Source organism: Kalmanozyma brasiliensis, assembly GCF_000497045.1.
Source record: "Kalmanozyma brasiliensis GHG001 unplaced genomic scaffold PSEUBRA_SCAF3, whole genome shotgun sequence".
NCBI classification, from domain to species: Eukaryota; Fungi; Basidiomycota; class Ustilaginomycetes; order Ustilaginales; genus Kalmanozyma; species Kalmanozyma brasiliensis.
Window position 1 is genome coordinate 659,004 of NW_015961970.1, and position 22,653 is coordinate 681,656.

General features: G+C 57.6%; 8 protein-coding genes across 8 annotated transcripts; 4 read left to right on the forward strand and 4 right to left on the reverse strand.

Moving 5' to 3' along the window:
- Nucleotides 1-1,569: 1,569 nt before the first annotated feature.
- Nucleotides 1,570-4,130, forward strand: PSEUBRA_004127 (Methyltransferase domain protein; the record flags this gene model as incomplete). Its single annotated transcript, XM_016437675.1, has 2 exons — nucleotides 1,570-1,819; nucleotides 1,909-4,130. The coding sequence occupies 2 exons, from the start codon at nucleotides 1,570-1,572 to the stop codon at nucleotides 4,128-4,130; spliced, it is 2,472 nt and encodes an 823-aa protein (XP_016291233.1).
- A 392-nt stretch (nucleotides 4,131-4,522) lies between these two features.
- PSEUBRA_004128 (Peptidase C48, SUMO/Sentrin/Ubl1) lies at nucleotides 4,523-6,112 on the reverse strand (the record flags this gene model as incomplete). Its single annotated transcript, XM_059465228.1, has 1 exon — nucleotides 4,523-6,112. The coding sequence occupies one exon, from the start codon at nucleotides 6,110-6,112 to the stop codon at nucleotides 4,523-4,525; it is 1,590 nt and encodes a 529-aa protein (XP_059321490.1).
- A 327-nt stretch (nucleotides 6,113-6,439) lies between these two features.
- Nucleotides 6,440-7,724, reverse strand: PSEUBRA_004129 (Non-hem dioxygenase N-terminal domain protein; the record flags this gene model as incomplete). Its single annotated transcript, XM_016437691.1, has 2 exons — nucleotides 6,440-6,448; nucleotides 6,555-7,724. The coding sequence occupies 2 exons, from the start codon at nucleotides 7,722-7,724 to the stop codon at nucleotides 6,440-6,442; spliced, it is 1,179 nt and encodes a 392-aa protein (XP_016291234.1).
- Nucleotides 7,725-9,390: 1,666 nt separating this feature from the next.
- On the forward strand, nucleotides 9,391-10,345 carry PSEUBRA_004130 (Aminoglycoside phosphotransferase; the record flags this gene model as incomplete). Its single annotated transcript, XM_059465229.1, has 2 exons — nucleotides 9,391-10,163; nucleotides 10,312-10,345. 2 exons carry the CDS (start codon nucleotides 9,391-9,393, stop codon nucleotides 10,343-10,345), a joined length of 807 nt encoding a protein of 268 aa, XP_059321491.1.
- Nucleotides 10,346-10,451: 106 nt separating this feature from the next.
- PSEUBRA_004131 (Glycosyl transferase, family 15) lies at nucleotides 10,452-11,756 on the reverse strand (the record flags this gene model as incomplete). The annotated part of the gene is made up of 1 exon (XM_016437690.1): nucleotides 10,452-11,756. The coding sequence occupies one exon, from the start codon at nucleotides 11,754-11,756 to the stop codon at nucleotides 10,452-10,454; it is 1,305 nt and encodes a 434-aa protein (XP_016291235.1).
- A 1,019-nt stretch (nucleotides 11,757-12,775) lies between these two features.
- On the forward strand, nucleotides 12,776-14,818 carry PSEUBRA_004132 (uncharacterized protein; the record flags this gene model as incomplete). Its single annotated transcript, XM_059465230.1, has 1 exon — nucleotides 12,776-14,818. The coding sequence occupies one exon, from the start codon at nucleotides 12,776-12,778 to the stop codon at nucleotides 14,816-14,818; it is 2,043 nt and encodes a 680-aa protein (XP_059321492.1).
- A 361-nt stretch (nucleotides 14,819-15,179) lies between these two features.
- On the forward strand, nucleotides 15,180-18,374 carry PSEUBRA_004133 (Small-subunit processome, Utp12; the record flags this gene model as incomplete). Its single annotated transcript, XM_016437673.1, has 1 exon — nucleotides 15,180-18,374. One exon carries the CDS (start codon nucleotides 15,180-15,182, stop codon nucleotides 18,372-18,374), a length of 3,195 nt encoding a protein of 1,064 aa, XP_016291236.1.
- Nucleotides 18,375-18,662: 288 nt separating this feature from the next.
- Nucleotides 18,663-22,151, reverse strand: PSEUBRA_004134 (protein of unknown function DUF625; the record flags this gene model as incomplete). The annotated part of the gene is made up of 1 exon (XM_016437689.1): nucleotides 18,663-22,151. The coding sequence occupies one exon, from the start codon at nucleotides 22,149-22,151 to the stop codon at nucleotides 18,663-18,665; it is 3,489 nt and encodes a 1,162-aa protein (XP_016291237.1).
- Between the last annotated feature and the right edge of the window lie 502 nt (nucleotides 22,152-22,653).

Sequence of the window (22,653 nt, forward strand, 5' to 3'; positions counted from 1 at the left end):
CAGCGAGCGACGCCCGATAGCAGTTGCAGATTCGTCTTCACTCGGCCGTTGACCGTCGAAGCGACGAAGAGATGCCGAGATGGGCGGCCAGTTCCCCACACAACCTTGTTCGCTACTGGCGGCAAGGCGAGGCAGGTAGGACAAGGCTAGGGTCGTGGCAGCTGAGCGGGCGGCGAATTCTGAACGAACACGTTCTTCTTAGCACGGGCCACAAATGTCCAGCTGCCGAGCGAACGTGCTGTTCTTTTCAAAAAAAAAGTTGAAATGCACGAACAACGCCCTCGTGTCACACTGCGCCTCGCTCAACCCTATTCCGCTGTCGTGGGTCGGATATCAGAAGGGACATCAGACAAGCTGCTGCCACCGTGCCCTTGTCATATTGCCCTTGTGAAGCTCACAGGGGGACTTATTTGACATTGACCGGCTGATCAAAGGTCAGCGTCAAGCGGACGAGGTATAGTCAGGCAAGGTCTTATCCCAGCTGCTCGACCAAGCGGCAGGCGGCTCACTGATGCAGATCTCGACCCCAGAACCCACAAAGCAAGAAGAAGGACCCCCTTGCCTGCATGATTGTGACAAGCGACAGCCAGTCCGTAGCCGACTCGCGCCTGCGAGCAATTTAGACCCCACCGCACGTTCCATCCTCGTACAGCTTGGCTCTTGGTCGCCGCTCCTCCCATTACCGGGCAACCGCTGGCCAATCGAGCCCTCCCCATGGCTGAATGCCAGCTACATTCCTTTCAGCTGGCAGGAAAAGCTTGCAGCGATGGGAGAAAGTGATCACGCTCTGGGGACTGATGTCTGCACAGCTCTCTCGCTCGCTTGAGGTCTTTGCCGCCTCGCGAAGGAGACGATGGGCTACAGCTGCAGATGTGCTCGGATCGGCCCAGCTCTCGAGACAAACTCGGGCTGCGACGACGCTGAGAAGGCACGCAGATCAACGCGGACCGGCAACACTGCACGACAGGAAGAATCGGACAGACTGGCTTGTGCGTGCAGCTTCTTTGTTGAGTAGCTAGGCATTCAACCCGAAGCTTAATTTGGTGTCGGCAAAGTTCTTCTGACGGGGTCCACGTCGTGCATACTTCATGTGCGACACAAGTGTTGCTCTCCCAGCCCGGCACATGAACAGCGAAGCCGTGTCGTCCGACGAGCTCTTGTTGCTTGCTTTCAACGAGCTTCATGTGCCTGAGCTGTGCAGCCTTCACTCACGCCCATCCCGCCTCCTGGGCTTCAAAGACAAGACACGCCACGCCCACCGCTTTCTGCCGAGATCCTCCTCTCCTTAAGAAGATCGAGCGTCCGGCGTTGCCCCTCTCCACCAACCACCACCACCACTTCATCGTGTCTGTCCCGTCTCCCTGGACCGTGTTCAACCCAACCTTCCCCTCCTCATCACCGCTCAACGCTGCGATACATCCCTCTCCGCCCCCGCGAACAGCAGCTCTGACTCGCCTCCCAGTATCACCTGTGCAGTCACTGCGCTCTGAGCGTTGCAAACCTCATTAGCCTCGGTCTCTCCCTTGCTCCACACTTTCAGCCCTTCCGAAGTATCGACGGTGCTTGAAGATGTTCAACTTCGTCGAGCAGCGTGTGGCTGCTACGCCGTTGGCCCACATCTACTCCTACGCTCCTGCCTCGCTTGTCAACTCGCTCGCTGTAGCCGCTGCCTTTGTCACTCTTGTTGGTCTCGCCGCTACTGTCAGCCAGAAGGTCCGTGACATCCTCGTCTTCAGCTACACTTGCTTCCTCCAGCCCCTCGGCAAGACTTCAAACCAGGCCGAGCGCCTCGACAAGTTCTACCAAAACCAAGCTTCCGGTAAGTCACACACCACTCTGCCCTGACAAAGGCTGCTATTTGAACATACAGGAGCCGCCTGCTGACCTCGCTTCTTCAACTCTCGGCAGTCTACGATGCGACCCGCTCCGGTCTTCTCAAGGGCCGAACCACCATGCTCAAGCTGTGTGCCGCCCAGCTTCGTGATATGCAGGCCACGAATCCCGGAAAGCCCCTTATCTGGGTCGACATTGGCGGTGGAACCGGCTGGAACATCGAACAGATGAACGAGCACTTTCCCATCGACCAGCTCGCCCAGGTCTACCTCATCGACCTGTGTGAGCCTCTTCTCGAGGTCGCCCGCAAGCGTTTCGCCGCCAAAGGCTTCAAGAACGTTCAAGTGCTGTGCCAGGACGCTAGCCAGTTCAACATGCCTGGTCTCGCTGCCGGTCAGAAGGTCGATCTCTTCACCTGCAGCTACTCCATCTCGATGATTCCTCCCTTCTACGCCGTCCTGGACCGCATCAACGACTTCCTCGACCCCGTCACCGGTGTCTTTGGTGTCGTTGACTTCTACGTCTCTGGCAAGAGCGCTCCTACCAGCAAGAGCCCTATGATCGGTGGTGACACCCGTCGCCAGTGCGGCTGGCTCAGCCGATGGTTCTGGAGCATGTGGTTCTCCCTCGATCACATCGAGCTGCACCCTGCCCGCCGTGACTACCTCGAGCACAAGTTTGGCACCATCAAGTGCTACAACGGTCGCAACAACTTCATCATCCCTCTGATTGTTCGCATTCCTTACTACATCTGGCTCGGTGTCTCGCGCGAGCGTGACACTACCAAGGCGATCCAGGCTTTCGAGGTCGAGTCGGGCAACCGCGTGGTCGTGCCGCCTTCCTTTCCCGAGCTTGCCTATCTCCACGACGACGAGATCTCCTCCAAAGGTCGCACTGCCATCGCTACCGGCATCGACGCTTGTGAGGACGCCAGCAGCCGTTTCGAGCCCACCCGTCGGTTTCTCCGCCGCAGGGTCTCGGAAGCGACCAACGAGAGCGATGCCGACTCGGACCGCCCTCTGAAGCTCGACCTCGGCCCGCACATCCCTCTCAGCTCGTTCCACTACCAGAAGCGACAGTGGCGTCTTCCCTTCGTCGACAACGAGTTCAGTGACATGTTCCGCACCTGGATCTACGGCTTCACGTGGGAGGACCCTTACGTTGACATGCAGCACATCAACCTCGGTCGGGACGACTCGATCCTGTGCATCACCTCTGCCGGTGACAACGCGCTGCACTACGCTGTGGCTGGCAAGCCACGCCGCATCCACGCGGTCGACATGAACCCCTGCCAGGGTCATCTGCTCGAACTCAAGCTCGCCTGCATCGCTTCCTTGACGTATGACGAGATGTGGGCCATGTTCGGTGAAGGGCGTATCGACAACTTCCGCGAGCTGCTCGATTCCAAGATCTCGCCCTACCTCTCCTCGCACGCCTACCAGTTCTGGCGCCTCAACACGCGCGCCTTTGAGACGGCGTTCTACTTCCGCGGCTACTCCGGCCACGCGCTGCGTCTGGCCAAGTACGCCTTCACCATCACCGGTGTCCGACGCTGGGTGGCCAAGATGTGCACCGCCAACTCGGTCGAGGAACAGCAGGATGTGTGGAACAAGAAGCTCCGCTCGACGTTGATCAACAAACCCCTCATCCGCCTGTTCCTCTCCAACCCCGCTTTCCTCTGGAACGCTCTGGGCGTGCCAATGAACCAGTACCAGATCTTCCTCAACGAAGGAGTATCCGCGGAACAGTTTGCCATCGACACCCTCGACTCGATCCCCAGTCGCAGTCTCATCAAGAACGACAACTACCACTACCAGCTCTGCCTCATGCACAAGTACACCAAGCAATCCTGCCCGCTCTATCTCAAGCCGGATGGATTTGCGGCCCTCAAGAAGCAGGCGCTGGAGGAAGGACTCGACTCGTTCCGCCTGCACACGGATTCAATCGTCAACGTGCTGCGTGGCTTCGAAGATGGCGCGCTGACGAGGGCCATTACGATGGACCACATGGACTGGTTCGATCCCGTCCCCGAAAGTCAACCCGCTCCGACGATCAAACAGGCCCGCAAGGACGAAGACAAGACCGTGTCCGACCTCGACCGCGAGATCTGCGAGCTCTCGCGGGTCGTCAGGAAGGGTGGCATGGTGTTTTACAGAAGCGCAGCGAAGAGACCCTGGTACAACCAGAGGTTCGAAAAGATGGGCTTCCGGGTCGAGCCTGTTCACATTAGGGAGACGGGCAAGCCGATTGACAACGTTAACATGTATGCTAGCTTCTACAAGGCTACTCGTCTCTAGAGGTGGAAGATATAGAGAATCGGCTCATGTTCACACAGCAGCAATGAATGGACTCGTATACCACTAGATGCTTTCATTGCGATGATATAAACTTTCTCGACTCTGGATTGCTGACGACGCATCTCGTTACACATCTGTGTTAGCATCTGCAATTCGCGATCGAACTAGACGATCCTTTGCCATCTCAACCCCTCTATGTAGGCATCCTTGAAGGTGCGGGCTTCGTCCATGTCGATTCCCGATTCATACCCCCGTTTGCGGACATTCTCCTCGATGACTTCCTTTCAAAGGCTTCGAGGTCGGCGGCTACTTCCTCATCGACGACTTTCTTCTCGGTGGCTTCGTCCGTGGCCAGTCAATGCGTGCGCATCGAATCGATAGCTGAAACGAATCTAATTTGCGTCAAGCTGCCTGGCGGTGATCTCGAAGAACATCTTAAAACGCAGCGCATCAGCAGCGTCTTGATCGACTAGCCACTCTTGCTGGCTGAAGTCGGCGGAAGACAAGTATGCCGTGCAGAGCTGCCTGACTGCTTGCGCCGCAAATACCCCACCGTCGTATGCGTTCGTCTGCTGAGGGAAGCGATCGTCGACATGTTCCACCCACGACTGCGATCCAGCCAGATCCTGGCTCGGGCTCTGCAGCTGGCCTTGCCATGTACTGAAGTGCTTCAGCTCCCCTTCCAGCAGCTTCCGTCCCACGCTGAACGCTTTCTTCGAAGCCTCTGGGGTGCGCCGGGAATCGAAATAGTCCATTCGGCTGTGCTTGGTGTCGATGGCGAGGATAGACCAGTGTTTTTTGAAGAGCTGCATTGGCAGCAGGAGAAGCTCCGGTGCTGTCTGACCTGATGAGATCATTGAAGATTCCTGTGGCAGGCCCATCTTGGGAGCAACTTCGTCATAGTCGAGCATTGTGAGCGCGTCGACGAGGGCGGTATCGAGAATCTTGTAGCGATCCGAAGTGTGAGTCCGGGAGACGAGCCCGAAATAGGCGTCCATCACGGCGTAGGATACGATCCTTCCTGGACCCAAGGTGCTGATGTCCCGACCGTACAGATCCTGACCGCATACCTTTTGAGGCTCATTGAGATAAGCCACTGAGTCGATGACCGACTTGTGAAACGATGAGAGAACAAATGGTTTCTGCCCCTGAGTCTTGGCGTGGGCAGTCAACCTTTCCTGATGCTTGCTTGCCGCCTTCACGATGAGTTGCTTTTGCTCGTGCTTGTTGATGTCGCGTCTCGAAATTTCGCCGTAAGATGGCAGCCAGGGGACGGGACCGCTAGGACCAGCCTCGAGCCAGGTAGGACCTTCCGTCAGGCCCCGAAGTAGCTCCCACTGGAATTTGGGATCCTCATCTCGGTGTCTCTTAGGTTTCAGCCAACTCTCTCGAGCTCGACGAAAGTGCCAGCGAAGCATCACATTGATTGCCGTGTGGATGAGTTCGTCGTGTCGTCTTTCTTGTTCTTGGGCGTCTCGATCGTCTTTAGGGGAGTCGCGAAGGTGGCAGCTGATCCCGAGCTGAGGTGTAAAGTCCATCCATGTCTTCAGCAAACGATGTGACTTGAGGATGTTGTAACTCAGCACAAGATGCTGTGGCCGGATGTCGTTGAAAGAGGCTTTGATCGTCCGCCCACCGGAAGCCGCGAGCTCGAGGGCCATTGTAGCGATGAAGGCCGTTGAGAAGGCCTCGTCGACCTGTTGATACTGGCACTGGTAGAAACCTAGGCGGCTGATTACGGTTGGGATGACGTGTGTCGGTGACTTGATAGTCTCGTTTGTTGCGCCTGCAGTCGTTCTGGTCAACGCTTTGGCGAAGATCTTCGAAATGTCTGCATCGTCGGAATGGTATGGCCACGTGTCAGCAATGAAGTTGACGTCAAGCGAGGATGCTGGATGGAAGACTTGGCCTATAGCTCCGTGTTTGGTCTGAAGCTTCTCACTGAGAGCGGCGATGCGCTCAGTGAGGTCCTTCTTCGGCATCGTGAGCTGGTTGCAGAGGCGCGGACCGTCCGTGTGCGGGCATGAAGGTGCGGACCAGAGCAATGTGTGGACAGTCGGGCTGAGAAGAGGTCAAGACTGCATGGGGGAGGGAAGGAGGACGCGAAGTGAGCGGAAGGAGATCATAATGCTTGCAGAGAAGGGAGTTGAGGGCGGAACATGCTTGGCGACCCGCACAATCGAAGAACTCAGCCTTCCCACTTTGCCTGGAAGCTTTGCGCAGTGCTCAGCTCAGTCACAGACAGCACGCCGTCGCCAAGAGTTCATCTGTCATTCACCTCATCACAACCTTATTTTCATGCAGGAGATCTAGTCGTGCTGTGCGATGTGATTGTTCGAGACAGTGCTGCTAAGGCTCTACAAGGTGCCGATAGAAAGCGTTGACCACGCCCGGGTGGCTCCGCACTAAACCGCGCCAATTTACCCACCCAAACGGCTCGTCGGCCTTGGCAAAGAGATCGCCCTTTGGTACGTCACTCACAATCTCGCCCGCATTCCGCTTCGCTTCCGCCTTCTTCCATGCCTCGACCAGCTCTTTGCTGAAGCTGCCCGAGTCGAGCGGCTGCAGATACGTGTTCATCGCCGGAGAGCTGAAGAAGGCGACCGAATACCGATCCTGCTTTCCGGACGGATTTGAGACCACCCTATGTGTGGCAGCTTGGACGATGCCGTTGGTGAGAAATTCGACTTGCTGGCCGAAGTTGACGACGATCGAGCCGTCAACGTGTGGGATACTGAGCCATTCGCCCGAGAAGTCCTGCCCCTCCAGCCCTCCGACCTCTGCTGAGGGGGCGAGGAGCGTCAGCCAACCGCTGTCCTTATGCGCCCCGACTCCTTGTGTGCTTGACGAGTCCAAGCGTGTGATGCCATCTACGACATCGCCTGTGGGATAGCGGATTGTCTTCATCCTCGCATAAGGCAGCGGACCCAGCTTATCGAGCTCATGGTCATCCCTCTGCTTCATCCGCGTCTCGCCCGTCAGGAACTGCGATAGATCCCCTTCCTCGACCCCCAGAGACAGCTCGATTGCCCTCGTCAACTGGTTTGACACCTCCTCCGCCGTTGCGAACCAGTCCAGCACCGTCTCCTTATGCCCCTGGCAAACCTCATCGCTCAAGAACTGGTTCGGCCCGTACAGGTTCAAGAACGGATGCCTCTCCCGCAAACCTTCGTCCTCCACCGCCTCGACTTCCGGCGCATAGTCCACCTGGTCCCGCAGATCCTGTTTCGACTGCGTCCGCTCGTCGCCGAACTTGCAGTACCCCCGAAAATGCCTGCTTTGATCCATGTCGATCGTCATGCGCTGCTCGAGAGGGAGGGCAAAGAAGCGGGAGACCAGAGAGAACATGGCGTCTCGCTTTTCGGACAATGGCGTGTTGTGCAGGTAGAAGAAGCCGATTCCCACCATGGCCTGCCGCAGCGAGGCAACGAACTGTTGTGAGGACGACGAGGTTGGGTTAGCGGCGTCCCAGAGCGAGTAGTCGAGATGGTAGTCGGAGAACGACGAGAGCGACTGTTGGGTAGAGCCGCTCGACGCATTCTTGCCGGAAGATGCGGAAGTAGTTGGTGCCGTAGCCGTTGCGGTCGGCGCCATGTTGAGTGACGATAGAGAGGAGGCGATGGTGGTGAGAAGCGAAGCAGATGTCTACCCCGCACTTTGACCGACGTGCAACAGATAAGGCGGCGTGCGAATTTACGGATTTCGCGCGGCCCAGTCAAGTAGCGCACCAGCCAAATTCCAAAGACGTGCTCTCCTGCAGGGTTTGCGTCACACACCCTCTCCCGCAGACACACTCTGTAAACATCGACAGGATTCGAGGTGGTCTCAAGACGACCACATTGACAGCAATTGGAAGTGGAGCAACGCCAGATCCTCGACACAGCAAAGCAAATGCCATTGCCGTGATCGTCTTTCCTGAGCCTGGCTCGTCTGCTACAATACCCCCGGCGGACGGAGCGCTCTTCTGAGGATCTCGCGAAGCTCCCAAGGTCTTCCGAAGGAACCACAGCATCCAATGGAGCAGCTTCTCAGTCATGGCAAAGGGCTGCGCCATGGATCCCTTGCCATCTCGATTCAATGCGTGTCGTCGGAAGTCCAGGGTGCACAGGTCAAAGGGCTCCTTCCGCATCGCCTGCTCACACAGCTGATGGTCCCGCCCCTTCACGGGAATCCTGGCGGACCTGTTCTTGTGGGATATAGGCCAAGAGTCTCAGGCATTCCTCGCTTGTGTTGTTCAGGTCTAGACCTTCAGAGAGCCTGTCGAGCTCATTGTCTCCATAGTCCTGGAGCGAGTCGTGGGCTTGAGACTCTCCTGGCACATCTCGCAGCTGCAGCGAGAAGTCGTCGCTCTCAACAGGGAGTGTGAGTGGCGAGAGCAGCTTTGTAAGGGGGCGCGGCATGCGTATGTACAGTAGCATCATGGTACAAGTGAGCTGCCCGTGGGAGCAATCGCAAAGCGTGAGCCTGTCCGAGGAGTCACAGCAGCATGCGAGTGGATCGAAGTCGACGTCGTTCCAAGCTCACACAGTCGGCCGCGCGGGTGGCCCCGCCAAATGAGTTTGACCCGCCCTGCCAGTACGATCGCTTTTCCATTCTGACCGGCAAGCCAAAAGAAAGCCCCAACACCGCTTCCGCTCTGAGTTGTCTGCAAACATGCTACATGGTGGGCCATCCTGGATTTGAACAGTCCAAAAGGTACCCGGATTGCTTCTGATGGCTCGACAAAGGAGATGGGCTGTTTCACAGCCGATTGGTGAGAGCTGCGGGCTGCGGGCTGCGCAGAATCGCTAGAACGCTGTCATTGAGATTTACCGAGCGTTGAACCAAGCTTTGTCTCCAGCGCAGAGCTCGAAATGAAGTGCCCCACCTGCTCAGTGCAGCTTCGCGTTCTTCGCGCTGCGGCGAGAACTCTGTGGGTGGGCATATCCGCAGAAGCTGCGCAGATGAAGTTGCTCGGACCAAATTGCTCGGAACGTGTGACTATGAGAGGACGAGAAGCCTCTCAGTGCGGGAAAGATCTGGCTGAGGCAGCGAAAGACAATTTGCAGCGTGCGCTTGTTCGCTGCAGTGGGCCTGCTAAAGCTTTCTCAGTGACTGCGCAACTAGCTTCCGATCGGAGCGTTACGTATATAGTCAGGCTTGAGATTGCACTGCCTCCATCCGAGGTTCAGTGCGTCTCTTCGATTCACTTCTTGCCTGCTGCCGTCCGACTCGACTTTCTCAACACAACTTTCGCAAAACTCCAACGCCTGTCGTCACCATGTTGAAGCCGATTCCGATCCCCACCACCAAGACAGACGAGACCGACAGGATAGTCTACCACGACACGACCATCGACGGCCGACGCTGCATCGTCAAGCGCAACAAGTCCCATAGCGAGTTTGCGATCGATCCGAACACGCACGAGGTTGTCGCGTTCGCCAACCTGCCTAACTGCATCCGCAACGAGAAGGCTGCTATGGACTTCGTGCGTGCCAACACTTGCATTCCGGTACCTGAGGTGCTGTTCTATCTCGACGAGGGCGATCGCGTCCTTCTCGGCGTTGAGGTAGTTGAGGGCATCAAGATGGACGAGATTCAGGACGAGAGGGACAGAGCTAAGGTGATCGAGCAGCTGGACGGCTTTGTGGAGCAGCTGGCACAGCACCGCTCGCCCAAAATCAAGGGCTTCGCTGCCAAGGCCTGCTTCTCACTCGCCCTCACCGACAACCTGCCCCGTTGTTCGCTCAAATTCGTCGAAGATCACGACCAGGGCTATCCGCTCTGCCATGGTGACCTCCACCAGTCCAACATCATCGTCGACCCCGAGACTAAGAAGGCCAAGGCGGTGCTGGACTGGGAGTACTGCGGATACTATCCAGATGAGTGCGAGCCTCGCAGATACAAGGCGGGTGTCAAGGACGTCGTCTGCCCAGACGGATCCATCGTCAAATACCGCAAGTGGGGCGAGAAGGCCTTTGAGGCGCTCAAGAAGTACACGGTTGACAGCGACGATGACGAGTGGTTGGCCCGCCGTGCTGACAGACACCTTTCGTGGGTGCCTGCTGAGTGGAGCCCTTCAGCGCTTGCTCTTCTATCCCCAAGATGTCTCGTTCACTGTGCGCGCAAATTGAAGAAGGCGCACCCTCCTCGCTCTCCTTCGCTCTCCTTTCTCCAACTCAAAGTCTTGAGTCTCAAACAGCCAGCGTGCGGGCGACTTCGGTTATGCAAAGTGAATGCGATTCGATCGACGAATGAGTAAGAGACGGATTGTTCATACAGATTGGAGCATTTTGCTTTTTGTGCGACCCTTCCAGGACCGCGTTGTGGCGTTCGGAAAAATCATTTTGGCTCGCCCTCGGCCGCGCCGCGCCACCACTGAGGCAGACACGAGTATGGTTCGCGATCGAACGACTGCTTTGGATCGCAGTTGCAACGCCCGGTGTCATGATACTTCTTGGTGTTGGTGGGACAGTGGTTCCACGGGTTGTGGTAATAGCCAATATCGTCAAAGTGGTGCAGTCGAGTTTTGTCCAACATCAAAGCGACCGCGAGCGAATGCACCGGAGCGTCTCCCCATCGCTCGTAAAAAAAGCCACCCGACTTGTCGAGGGTTTCAAAGTACTCTAGGTACTCTTTAGACCGCCAGAATCTGAGATCGCCTACCTCATAGTTACTCCAGAAGTGACACAAATTCCAGCCAGGATCGAAGCCTTTGTTGGGTTCGTCGGTGAGAAAGTGGAAGCCGTTGTTCTTGGCGAGGTAGTCGGGATGAGCGGCGAAGAATTTTTTGGTGGTGTCGTACAAAGTGGGCACGGTGTCGTAATATTCGTGGAGCGCCATGGTGAATCCGTAGGTTTTGTTGTTCATCTGCATGAAGACGAAGGGATCATAGTCGATGTCGCAGTAGAGCTTGATGCCAGGTTCGACACGCCAGTAGTACTCGAGGTCGAGGGTGAGCGGGTGTCGGAAGAAGAAGCCGGACTGGTAACGACACATGTGTCGGTAGCTCTCAGAGGAGCCATAAATGATATCCTTCATCTTAACGCGGGTCTCGGCAGCCTTGTTCTGGTCGATGAAGTCAGGGTAGCCCCAGTGCTCCTTTGGGATCAGGCCGAAGCGGCATTCGCTGCGGGTCATTTGTTTGACACCACGCTTGAACTCGTCGGTAAATGGCTCGTTGTTGAGGAAGATCCAAGGGTAGCCGTATTTGCGGTTGAACTTCTCCTCTACGTCTCGCATGGACTCGCGCATGCTCTGAAGCTCTGCGTTGCGGACGAGAACGATGAAGCCGGCTTTGGCGCGAGGAGCTTGGTTGGCCATCTGTGGAACGAAAGTAGGAGGGTAGAGGTTGCCGTCGTCTCCTACCTGGCCCCACTTGGCGAGCTCTTCGACGGTGGAGGGTGTGCCGGGGTTGTGGGTGTACATGTCGGCTACCGAGGTGGGGAGAGGCATGGAGGGAGCGCCATTGTTGACGCCCTTTTGCCATGGGCCGGAGAGCGCGTTCCAGCCATTGTAGACATTGTGAGCGCCCTCTGTGGAGAAAGAGAGGTAGGTGGAGAAGGTGAGAACGAAGAGGAAGACGGTGACCAGTACGACGAGCCTCTGTGGGCGCCGAAAGAGCGAATCGAGAATGCCCGACGCCATGATGTCCTTGAGCGCGCAGGCGATCTGCTAGGCGCTGCCGCCGAGAGGCAGGTTGCTGTTAGCGGAGCCTCGCTTGGCCTTTTACGTGCGAGGGAGCGGTCAACCGGGTGTAATGCGTGTGTTGAGAATGTGATGGAGTGGCACAATGGAAGAGCCGATGAGGACCGGTAGATGCTCTTCTGTGATTTTGTGAAGCGAGTGGCGCGTAGAACCCCGAGAGGTCGGAAGAACACCCGTTGATAACAGACAAGCGTGACTGTCAAAACCGTTGTGGATGGTTGTCGAGAGTGAAGAGGCAAGGTCAGATGGACGGAAGGGCTCCCATTGTTCAAGAGGCAGAGAGGAAAGACTGTTCAGAATTGCCAAGATGCCGAGAGTCAATGTGAAGCTGCAGAGCGTCAGCGCCAAAAAAGAAGCACTGCATGATCAAGTCACACAGCTTCTGATGCGGCACAGCATCGTGCCGCGAGGTAAGCTTCCGCCAAGCCGACGCCCGTTTATGCATTTCACAAAATCACTCAACTCTCGCTTGAGCCACCGACAAGTCACAGGGTTTCCGGTTTGACGCCGACAGGAAGAAACGCAAAAAAAGAAGGGTCCTTTGGGCGGCGTCTTTCCGAAGTGACGCGTGCAAGGACCACACAGGCTGGCTGCAACACGCGACAAATCACTCGCTCTTCTCAGTCTGTCACCTGAACCCTATCTTGACCTGATCATTCGGCATCACTTCCGACTCGACTCGCTATCACAATACCAGCACGCCGACAGCGACCACATGACCGTTGTCGAGGCGGCACTTTGAGCCTCGGCATGGTTCCCACGGTCGAGCCTATGCTCTGAAGCACTCCACGCCTGCACCAAGGACCTCAATGCCTTCGGTAGAGGTGCTCATCCCCGTCGATGGCGGTGCGCGGGCCGGTCCATCTTCAGCCTCGCCTTCGCCAGCCAGACGACGGCAGGAACATGCGCATCCACAGTCAACTACGGCTCCGTCACGGTCGTCCTCGCCCTCGAAGCCGATGGCCTCCGCCTCCACACCAACTGTTCACGTCGCATTGCCACCTCCTTGTCCAGCACTCAGACGACCTCTAGTCCCATCGTCGTCATCACCCTCCATCCCTTCGTCGTCAAGACTGCCCCAGATCTCGAGCTCGTTCGCGTCCGCATCCTCTATCAGCTCCAAGTCCCAGCCATCGCTGAGCAGGACCGCAAGTCGCAACAGCCATCATGGCCGGCCCATTGACTTTGCCAACCCTTTCGGCGAGGACGACCAAAGCGACGTCTTCGTGTCAAGCAAGCGCTCTGCTCCGTCTGGCCAGGAGTTCTACTCGTGTCGATGGCGTCTTCGCGACAAGAAAGGCGTTCTCGACCCCAACGGCCATCAATATTGCAACGCGCAGCTCATGACGCCCGATCTCTTAGCACGTCATGCTCTCACCCAGCACGTCGAGACGTGTCAAGAGTCTGCTGTGCAAGTTCCTCAACGAAAGATCGCCTGCAAATGGGACGGCTGCTTCAATCGACATTACTACCCGGCGGACCTCGCAGGCCACCTCGTGCACGATCACCTTGCGAAACAGCTAGGACTCAAGTACTCCTGCATCGCTCTGCAGTGCCAAATCAAGACCGTGCTCACTTCCTTTGAGGCACTTGATCGTCATCATGCGATCTATCACACCGGATCAATGATGCCTGGCCAGCTCCGCCCGATCTGGACACCAAAGTCCCAGTCGAAGCCAAAGCTCGTACGGAAGCAAGCCGAGCTGCTAGCCGCACTACGCAAGCTCGATCTTACCCCACCGTTGCCTCAAATTACAGTAGCAGACACCGCCCATCCCAAAGTCCCTCCATTGGACGAGGAGGCCCGCAAGAATCGCGACATCGCCTTCAAGGAAAGGTACTTTGATCCGCTAACTCTGCGTTCCGGCGAAGGTCAAGAAGGTCAACCGTGGACACGTTTGCACAGAAGGCTCGAGAAGGCCAAGGAGACAGACGACACCGAGCAAGCGGTGTACGAGGCCATCTTTCGAGCCACGACCTATGGTCAGTCCGACCTCGATCGACTTTGTCCGGTCGAGGTTGAGATCGTAGGCGAGCCCACGCTCAGAGCCATCGAGGAAGGCATCGAGCGAGCTCAACTATACCGCGTTGGCCCCGCAACTTCCCGGACCCGATCGATGCTGCCCTTACCTCCTAAACGCAATTGCGAGGTCGTGCTTCCAGAGAGCGCACCGTCCGATCTGATGGAGACAATCTGCCCTGAATCGCTTGCATCGATACGAGCCGAGATGGACTTCGACGACTCGCTGGACAAACAGCGACGCTGGGCGGATAAAGTGCTACGCAGGGTTGCACCAACCTCCAACACCCCTGCCATCTCGACCGAAGATCCTGAACTGGACTCTGACCCGGGTGACGAAGCTGCATCCACGGACCGGGCGGAACCTTTGCTGTTCGTTCCGTATCATCCGGCGTCACGGTGTCGATTTCCACTCGCCGAGGATGATGGTGAAGCCGAGACGCCTCGGGCCGTTCGACTTTCACCAGAAGCGCATCCTCAGCATGGTTGGTCAGGTGACCACACGTCCGCCGTCCCAAGTTCAGCCAGCTCGCCCCGCACGATCCCGCACAGCTCGCCTTTGGCACCAGTGTCGCGTTCCGGGCCTCTCGAATCAGCCGCCCAGCCAACGAGAACAGCGAAAAGGGAAAGAGAAGACGACACATCGAGTCTGCTCAACGGTCATCGACCAGCCGTCAGAATCAAGCTCGAAGACATTATTGACCTGACCATCTCGAGTGACGACGAACCAGATGTTCCTCCTGCTGAAGGGCCAGCCCGAACGCCGACACGACCAACGCCGCCGGTGCCATTCAACTCGGCCTTTGTCGAGCTCGAGCCAAACACCTACATGGAAAGCAGTCCGCGCCTACGCCGCACTGCACCAGCCATTAAAGCCGAGCCTCGCCGCGGGTCTGCTCCGACAGAGCTTAGCGGAAAAGCGGCTCGACAACGATCGAGGTCGGGTCGATACCTTCCGCACACTGGTCATCTTCCAACGTAGATCCTCAAAACCTCATCCACGTTGTACAACAATCCCATACAGTCATGATCACCAGCGCGCAGATGTCGTGTACAAGGATTGAGCGAATGCAAGGTGCTTGGCCAGAAAATTTCAGAATGTTACACCGACATATCTAAGACCCCATTCTCCGGAAACCGAGTGGAGAACCCTGAACCTTTTTTCCTTTTTTGCTTTCTTCCAAAAATTTTGGTGAGCTCCTTCTGAGAACCTTGCAGAGCTGCTGATCGTGCTCAGCCTCAACCATACATCACCATCATCACATTGAGATCCTTCGTCTTTGTACCGTCAGCGGCGCTTGTGACGACGATACAAAGGTGGAAATACATCCACAACAGCCAGAATGGTGCGCTCGTACCTTCGCCACGAGCCCACATCCGCCTTTGGCCTCATCTGCTCCGCCTCGGCCAACTCGATCCTCGACCCCGACTCCAAAACAGCATTCGTGCCTGCGCTTGAAGATGTCCTCGTCTGGGATGTCCGCAGAGGCGCACTCCTCGCCACCTGGCACGAGATCGGCCATCGCTCCAAAGTCACCGCTCTCGCTAGGTCACCCAGCGATCCCGACACCTTTGCCGTAGGCTACGAGGATGGAAGCATTCGCCTGTGGTCTGCCCAGACCAATTCGACCTCGGTCACCTTCAACGGCCACAAAAAGGCTGTCGTCGCTCTCACTTTCGACGCTCAAGGTCTGCGGGTCGCCAGTGCCAGTCTCGACACCGACATTATCCTCTGGGACCTTGTAGCAGAGACTGGTCTCTATCGACTTCGTGGCCACCGCGACGCCGTCACCGCCATCGCCTTCGTGCAGCTTCCATCGACACTGGTCAACCCAGACGAGCCGTCGTCCTCGACTGCTGTACTCGCCGAGTCGGACGCAGCCGGCTACCTGCTCAGCACCTCCAAAGATGGCCTCATGAAGCTGTGGGACCTTTCGCTGCAGCACTGCGTGGAAACAGTGGTTCACGGCTCGAACGAGATTTGGAGCTTGGGCGTCTCGCAGGATGTGCCACTGGCCATGCAGGTGTCCACACGAGGAAAGCAGGCCGACGAAGATGACGAAGAGTCGGCTGACCGCAACGCTGTTGCTGACGGTGGCGCTCTCGTACTCACCGGAAGCGCCGATGGGGACATGCGAGTGTGGGAAATCTCAGCAGAGGCTTTGTCACGAGGTTTGCAGACGGTATCGAGCGCAGATGGGCCAGCGAACGGCTCTTCCGACAAGTTTATCACGCCCAAGGGCTCGATCCCGCTATCTGGCAAACACCGCGTCACCCAAATCGAGTTCTGTGGCGTGCCAAAACGCCAGACCAGCACAGCATCCGCCACAGCAGCGCACGGGCAAGGCTACATCGCCGTCTCGAGCACCGACAAAGCTGTGCAGGTGTTCCGACTGCGTTCAACCGAAGAGATGGCCAAGAAGCTAGAGCGCCGAAGGAAACGCAACAAGGAGAAGGCCGAGAAGAAGCGCGCGAAGGAAGGCGCCTCTTCGACGGCAGCGGATACCACCGCTGACGTTCCAGATCAGGTCACCTGGGCGGACCGCATCGAAGCCTACACCAATGTTCGTCCCGCTGCGGGCAAGCTCAAGAGCTTCTCGCTTGTCACGCCTCGCTCGAGCTCAGCAGCAGCCAACAAATTCGGTCTCAGCGTCCTATGTGGGCTGTCCACCAACGCGCTCGAGATCTACAGCGTGCCCGCACCGCCGCGCTCGAAAGCGGAAAAGGCCAATCCGATCGAGCCCGTCCTCGCCAGCGCGCTCGAGTCTCCTGGCCACCGCTCCGATATCCGCGCCGTCGCACTTTCGTCCGATGACACGCTGCTTGCCTCCGCCTGTGGAGCCGGACAGCTCAAGATCTGGAATGTCAACACAGGTCGCTGCATCCGCACGCTTCCATGTGGCTACGCATTGTCCGTGGCATGGCTGCCAGGCGACCAGCACGTCTTGGTCGGCTGCAAAGACGGTACGCTGCGCAGCTTTGACGTTCGCGCAGGTATCGCTGTCGAGACGCTCGAAGCGCACCAAGGCCCCCTGTGGAGCGTAGCCGTACAACCCGATGGTCTCGGCTGCGTCTCGGCGAGCGCCGACAAAGAAGTCAAGTTTTGGGAGTTCGAGATGCAAGTTCCCGAAGACGACAGTGATGACGAAGACACCCCTTCGAACGCCGACGCAAACGGCTCCAAAGCGCAAGCGCCACCACAGCTCGCCCTGGTCCACGTACGAACGCTCAAGATGACCGACGACGTTCTCTGTGCGCGCTTCTCGCCCAACGGAAAGCTTCTTGCGCTCTCGCTCCTCGACAACACCGTCAAAGTGTTCTTCGCCGACACGCTCAAGTTCTTCCTCTCGCTCTACGGCCACAAGCTCCCCGTGCTCGCCCTCGACATCTCGGGCGACAGCAAGCTCTGCGTCACCGTCTCCGCCGACAAGAACGTCAAGCTCTGGGGTCTCGATTTCGGTGATTGCCACAAGAGCATCTTTGCGCACAACGAGAGTATCATGGGCGTCTGCTTCGAGCGCGGGCAGCAGGGTGGTGGGCTGATGGGCGGCAGGCAGGGCAACTCGCACCATTTCTGGACCGTCGGTAAGGACGGACTGGTCAAGCACTGGGACGGGGACAACTTCCAGATGATCCAGCAGTTGGAGGGACATCATGGTGAGGTGTGGGCGGTTGCGCCTGGTCACGCGGGCAAAATGGTTGTCACGGCGGGCGCAGACCGATCGATCCGGACGTGGGAGAAGACGGACGAGCCGCTGTTCTTGGAAGAAGAGCGGGAGCGCGAGATGGAGCGCGCCTTTGAGAACGCCGGCCAGACTCGACAGGATGAAGAGCTGGCCATCGGCTCGCTTGCTGATGGCGCCGATCCGGACGCGCAAGGTGCATCCAGCGGGCCTGAAGCGACCGCCGTCTCCAAGACGACCTCTGAGACGATGATGGCGGGTGAGCGACTCATCGAAGCGCTCGAGACGGGCGATGCCGATATCGCCGCCCGCACCGCTGCTCGCGCCAACGGCGAAGCCGAACCCGCCTACCATGCCCTCATCACGGCCGAATTCGACTCTGGTTCCCGTCACCGCTCGCCCGTGGACGAAGACATCTCGGCGCAGAAGTACGTTTTGCGTGTGGTGGAGAAAATCCTACCAGCGCAGCTCGACGATGCACTCCTCGTCCTGCCCTTCGACAAGGTTCTCTCGCTGTTGCGCTACCTGGACTACTGGGCGAGGAAGGAGTGGAACATTCCCCTCGTGTCGCGGGTGCTCTTTTTCCTCCTCCGCACGCACCACAGCCAGATCGTCGCGAACCGCGTAATGCGTCCGACGTTGCTGGATCTCAAGAGCCACCTCCGCCAGGCACTGGCAAGGCAGAAGGCCACGATCGGGTTCAATCTCGCCGCGCTCAAGTTCATCAAGGCGCAGCATGTGGCGCAGAAGACGAGCGAGGTGTACGAGCGCGAAGGCCTGGATGTGGACGAGGACAAGGTCAGGCAGAAGGTCGAGGCGAATGCGGCGAGGAAGAGGAAGCTTCGTGTGGCTTGACGGCTCATATAACACCCTTTGTACGTTGGTCACCAGTCCAATTTCAACCCTTGAATGGCTCATTGCTCATGCTCATCTGTCAGAGTTCTGGAAATGACACCGCAGACTGCGGCCCTGCTCTGATCGGCTTTGAGATGAGTCAAATTCAGCTCGAGACGCTGCAAGGCTCTGTTCTACAGTGGTAGTACATTGTAACGATCGAAAGTTAAAAAGGGCTCGCCTTCCCCAGGCAGGCCCACTGAACCACGAAAGAACGAGAAAAGAAATCGAAATGGACACAGAGGAGTCTCACGACTCGTCGTTCTCCGACTTGTCGGTCGAGCGAACGTTGGACTGGGCTGCCATCTTCTTGGACGAGCCTGTCAGACCTAGCGAGATCCTCTTGATGCCGAGACTGCCAGTGGCGTTCTTGCCGTCTTTGGCGGCCGATCGGGGGGAGCTGCTGCCGGGCTCCTGCTTTGGTGAAGAGGGCGTGTCGTCCGAGCGGGCCGTCTTCGAGCGTTTCGGTGAAGGAGATCGCGAGCCGTCGCGCTTTTCGCTACCACCGCCAAAGGTGTTGCTGATCGAGTTGGCCATGCTGCGAATGAATCCTCCAGGTTGCTGCGATGTCGTGGACTCGTCATCGCCAGGTGGTGAGCGGGATTGCGCTGCAGTCTTGCCCTTGCTCTTCGGCGTGCGGGCGGGCTTTCGCTTCGACAGGCGCGACAGTTGGTCGTCTGCATCGTCCTCGTCTTCGTTCCTGCGACGCTTCTCAGGCACCTTGACGAGCGACGAAGGCGACGAGGGTCCAGGTGAGGAGCCGGCCGCCTTGGTCTTCTTGGCGCCAACTTGGGCGACCGTCGTCTCTTCTTCGTCCTCATCGTCATCACCGTACGGGACCAGGCCGACGCCGTCACGACTAGCCTCCTTGTCGTCATCGTCTGCTTGGAAGTAGCTCTCCTCTTCCGCATCGGCTGCTGCGATGCCGACCTGTCCACGTCCAGCCTCGCTCTGCTGCCGCGATTTGTCCTCGACTTCGCTGGACCGTTGTGCTGCATCGCCAGCTTCTTGCTGCGGCAATGGCTCTTGGTTCTTCTCCCACTGGCTGACGAGCAAAGAAAAGCACGGCGCTGTATGAGGCAGTTCCGCGAGATGACGCATGCGCGCACCATGACGATCCATGCAATGACTGATCAAAGTCTTCATGTTTTCCCGCCTCATGTGCTCGAAGAAGTCGAGGCAGGCCGAGGCCACGAGGTTGTTGCGGTCGCCTTCGGCCTCGATCAGACCGAGAATCGTCGAGAAGAGCTCGATCTTGATGAAGTGCCGATTGGTGAACTGATTGTTGCTCGCCAGGCAGTACTTGAAGAAGCGCAATGCCGAAAGACGGAGGAATTTCTCCCGCGAATGCAGGAGCGAGCCGACCTTTTTCGAGATCTCCGAGGTAAGCACAAAGTACTGGCTTCGGAACGAGTGGTGCGCAATCATGTGGCAGAGCAGATCGCAAATGTGACCATAGAGTGCCGAGCGATGACGAGCCTGCGAAGGAAGCTTCTCGCCTTTTGACAGCACCCGAAAGTCCGGAAGCGTGTTGAAGGGCGAAGAAAGTCGGCCGATCTCAGCCTCGTAGATCCACGTCAGGAACCGATCTGGATCGGCCTTGGCCTTGTTGAGCCCCTGCACCGACAGCACCTGTGCTTGCGTCGCCATCGGCCCACCGTCAGAAGCCACGTCGAAGATGATGCGCATCGCCTCGGCGATCTGCGTCTTGAGACCGGGGTCGCGCTCGTTGTGGAGCATGTCAATCATCATACTGACCAGCGGACGTGCATTCTGCTCCACCTGCGACACAACATGCGCGCGCACGCTATTCGCGTCGTACTCGATGATGGTCATGAGAATCTCGGCGGCCGCGTTGCGCGCTGTCTGATCTAGGCGTTCAAGCGCAAACTGCAAGACGTTGAGAAGGCCCCAGTCAGTGAGGGTGCGATAGAGCGAGATGCGGGCCGGCAGCTGGATGAGCTTGCCCATGGCACAGAGCTGTTGAAGGAATAGGACACCTTCTGCGCGCCTTTCTTCTGGTTCGTCCGGACTCATGAGCATGCGGAAGAGCTCGCTGAGGAAGACGTCATTCTGACAGCAGTAGTTGACGATGTCGTTTTGATGGAAGAAGATGAACGAGTTGAGTATCGACACGGTGGGATCATCGACCACTCGAGCGAGTATGACGTCGCGAAGGTAGAGCAGGCGGTATGTCTGGTGGATCTTGGCAACGATCATGGCATCGCCGATATCGACGACTTGCTTGAAGCGCGCTCGTTGTGTGAGATGGTCGCGGTAGTTGGCCTTCAGCCGCGGAAACTCGGGATCGTATTCGAGCATGCCAACCACCCCGAGGAAGACGTCGTCCTGCAAGATGTACTCGAACAGGAAGCTGTCATTGAGTAGAAGGATGGTCTGCATGACGGTGCAAAGCATATGCAGCGAATCCAAGGCCTCGAGTTCCTCGACGGTGTGGAAGAAGGGCACCAGCTTGCGAATGTAGTGCGATTCCATGAGCCAGGCAGTGAGCTTTTCGCGCAGCAAGGGTCCGCGGGCCGTGGTGTCTTTGACTATGGCATCGATCTTTTCCAGGTTGGCGAGACTTGGCTCAGGAAGGCCCTTGTATTCGCCCAATATGTTGAGGAGCGGCTCCTGGCTGGACGCTGATGCGGACATGCCGAGTACGCCTGTTGGTGAATGTGGATTCGGTGTTGTCGGCGGCGAATCCGTGAGGGCCTCCTCGGCGAGCCCCATAAAATGCTTTTGTACCTCGGTGAGGAATTCCCAGACCTCGTTGCAGCCTTCTGCCTCCTGGAAGCTGAGCGCCATATCGACACCGGTGGGTTCTGTCCATACTACGAGAGTATCTTGTTGACGCTGGTAGACTTCCTCTTTGACGACCTTGCTAGCTAGAAGTATGTCCTCGGACTCGAGGTTTTCGCTGACCACCACCACGAACTGGCATGGCTGCGGTTGAGCCTTAGACGCTCCTGCTTCGCCATTCACCCCGCCCAATATTGGCTCGTTCTCGTCGACATCTGCCTCTGCTGGGACGTCGATGCCCTCGAGGAATTGACACTTTTCTTCTCTCCGCGCCACGAGGAGGGCTTCGTCGACCGTCTCGTCGTACACACCAGCGCAGTAGCCTGTTCCTCGGTCAAACCATGTCTCGCCTTTGAGCTCGTACACCTTGACGCGCCGAGCAGAGCCGCATTGATGGTAGTTGCCGCGAGATACGGTGGAGGTGAGTGTGAGCGCTTCGTTGGAGGACGCGGAGAGATCGCCGGAAGCATCTTCCTCTAATGGGATGGCGTTGCTGTTGAGCATGGATGGGAGGGGCGCATTGATGGTGGCGCGATACTCGTCGCCGGCCTCCATGATGGTATCCGTGGGTGCGTCGGCCTGATGCAATGGAGCAGCGACAGCTGCATATGGATCTGTGTCTAATGTGAGCACCTCGTCCGGGATGTCAGGAAGGTTGGCGGTGGTGAAGGATTGCGGCGCTGGCTCGGAGGTGACGGACGTCATCTCGGTGTCGATGTTCAAAGGCACGAGAGGCACTACTGATGAAGAGACGGATGGATCGACGTTTGCATTGATGTCGGCGGATGCCAATGCAGCTTCTGCCGGCGCGCTAGCGGGCGTAGTGTCTGCGTCGGTGGACGAGGATGCACCGGCGTTCGGGACCGGGACGATGCCATTCTGTGAGGGTGCATCACCCGACGCGGACGCGAGAGGACCGTCGTCGATCGCCATAGCATGCCCTTGGCCTTTCAGGCTCGAAAAGGAGGCGTGTCTACGCGCTTGTACATGCGAGAGATGGAAAGGTTGGGCCAGGGTCGCTCGTAGGAACAATCAAGACCACGAATCCATCAGCGCTCTGTGTGAGGCAAAATAGCGGCGTGCAGGAATGCGACAAGGCGAGCGTGCTTGAGTAGGAGGACTCTTGATCCTCGTGGAAGCTGAGCTGCTCAGTGAGCTTTGGCGTCGAAGTGCGGAAGAGCCTGCGGTACGAGGCGCTGCAATCACGAAGGACAACCGGGAGATATGTACAAGTCGAGGTTCGTGATCTGAAGCTTGGCAGATTGCAAAGAGTCTATGCAGTATGCTGCGCAAGCGTGTTGTCGTGAGTGGTGAAGAAGAGTCAGGTGCAAGTCGTGGCTGAGGATGATGACAATGATGAGCGATCTGCGATGCGATGCGATGAGAATGGACCCTGACCGATTTGGCGATGAAAAAGGGCAGCTCGACGCGCTTT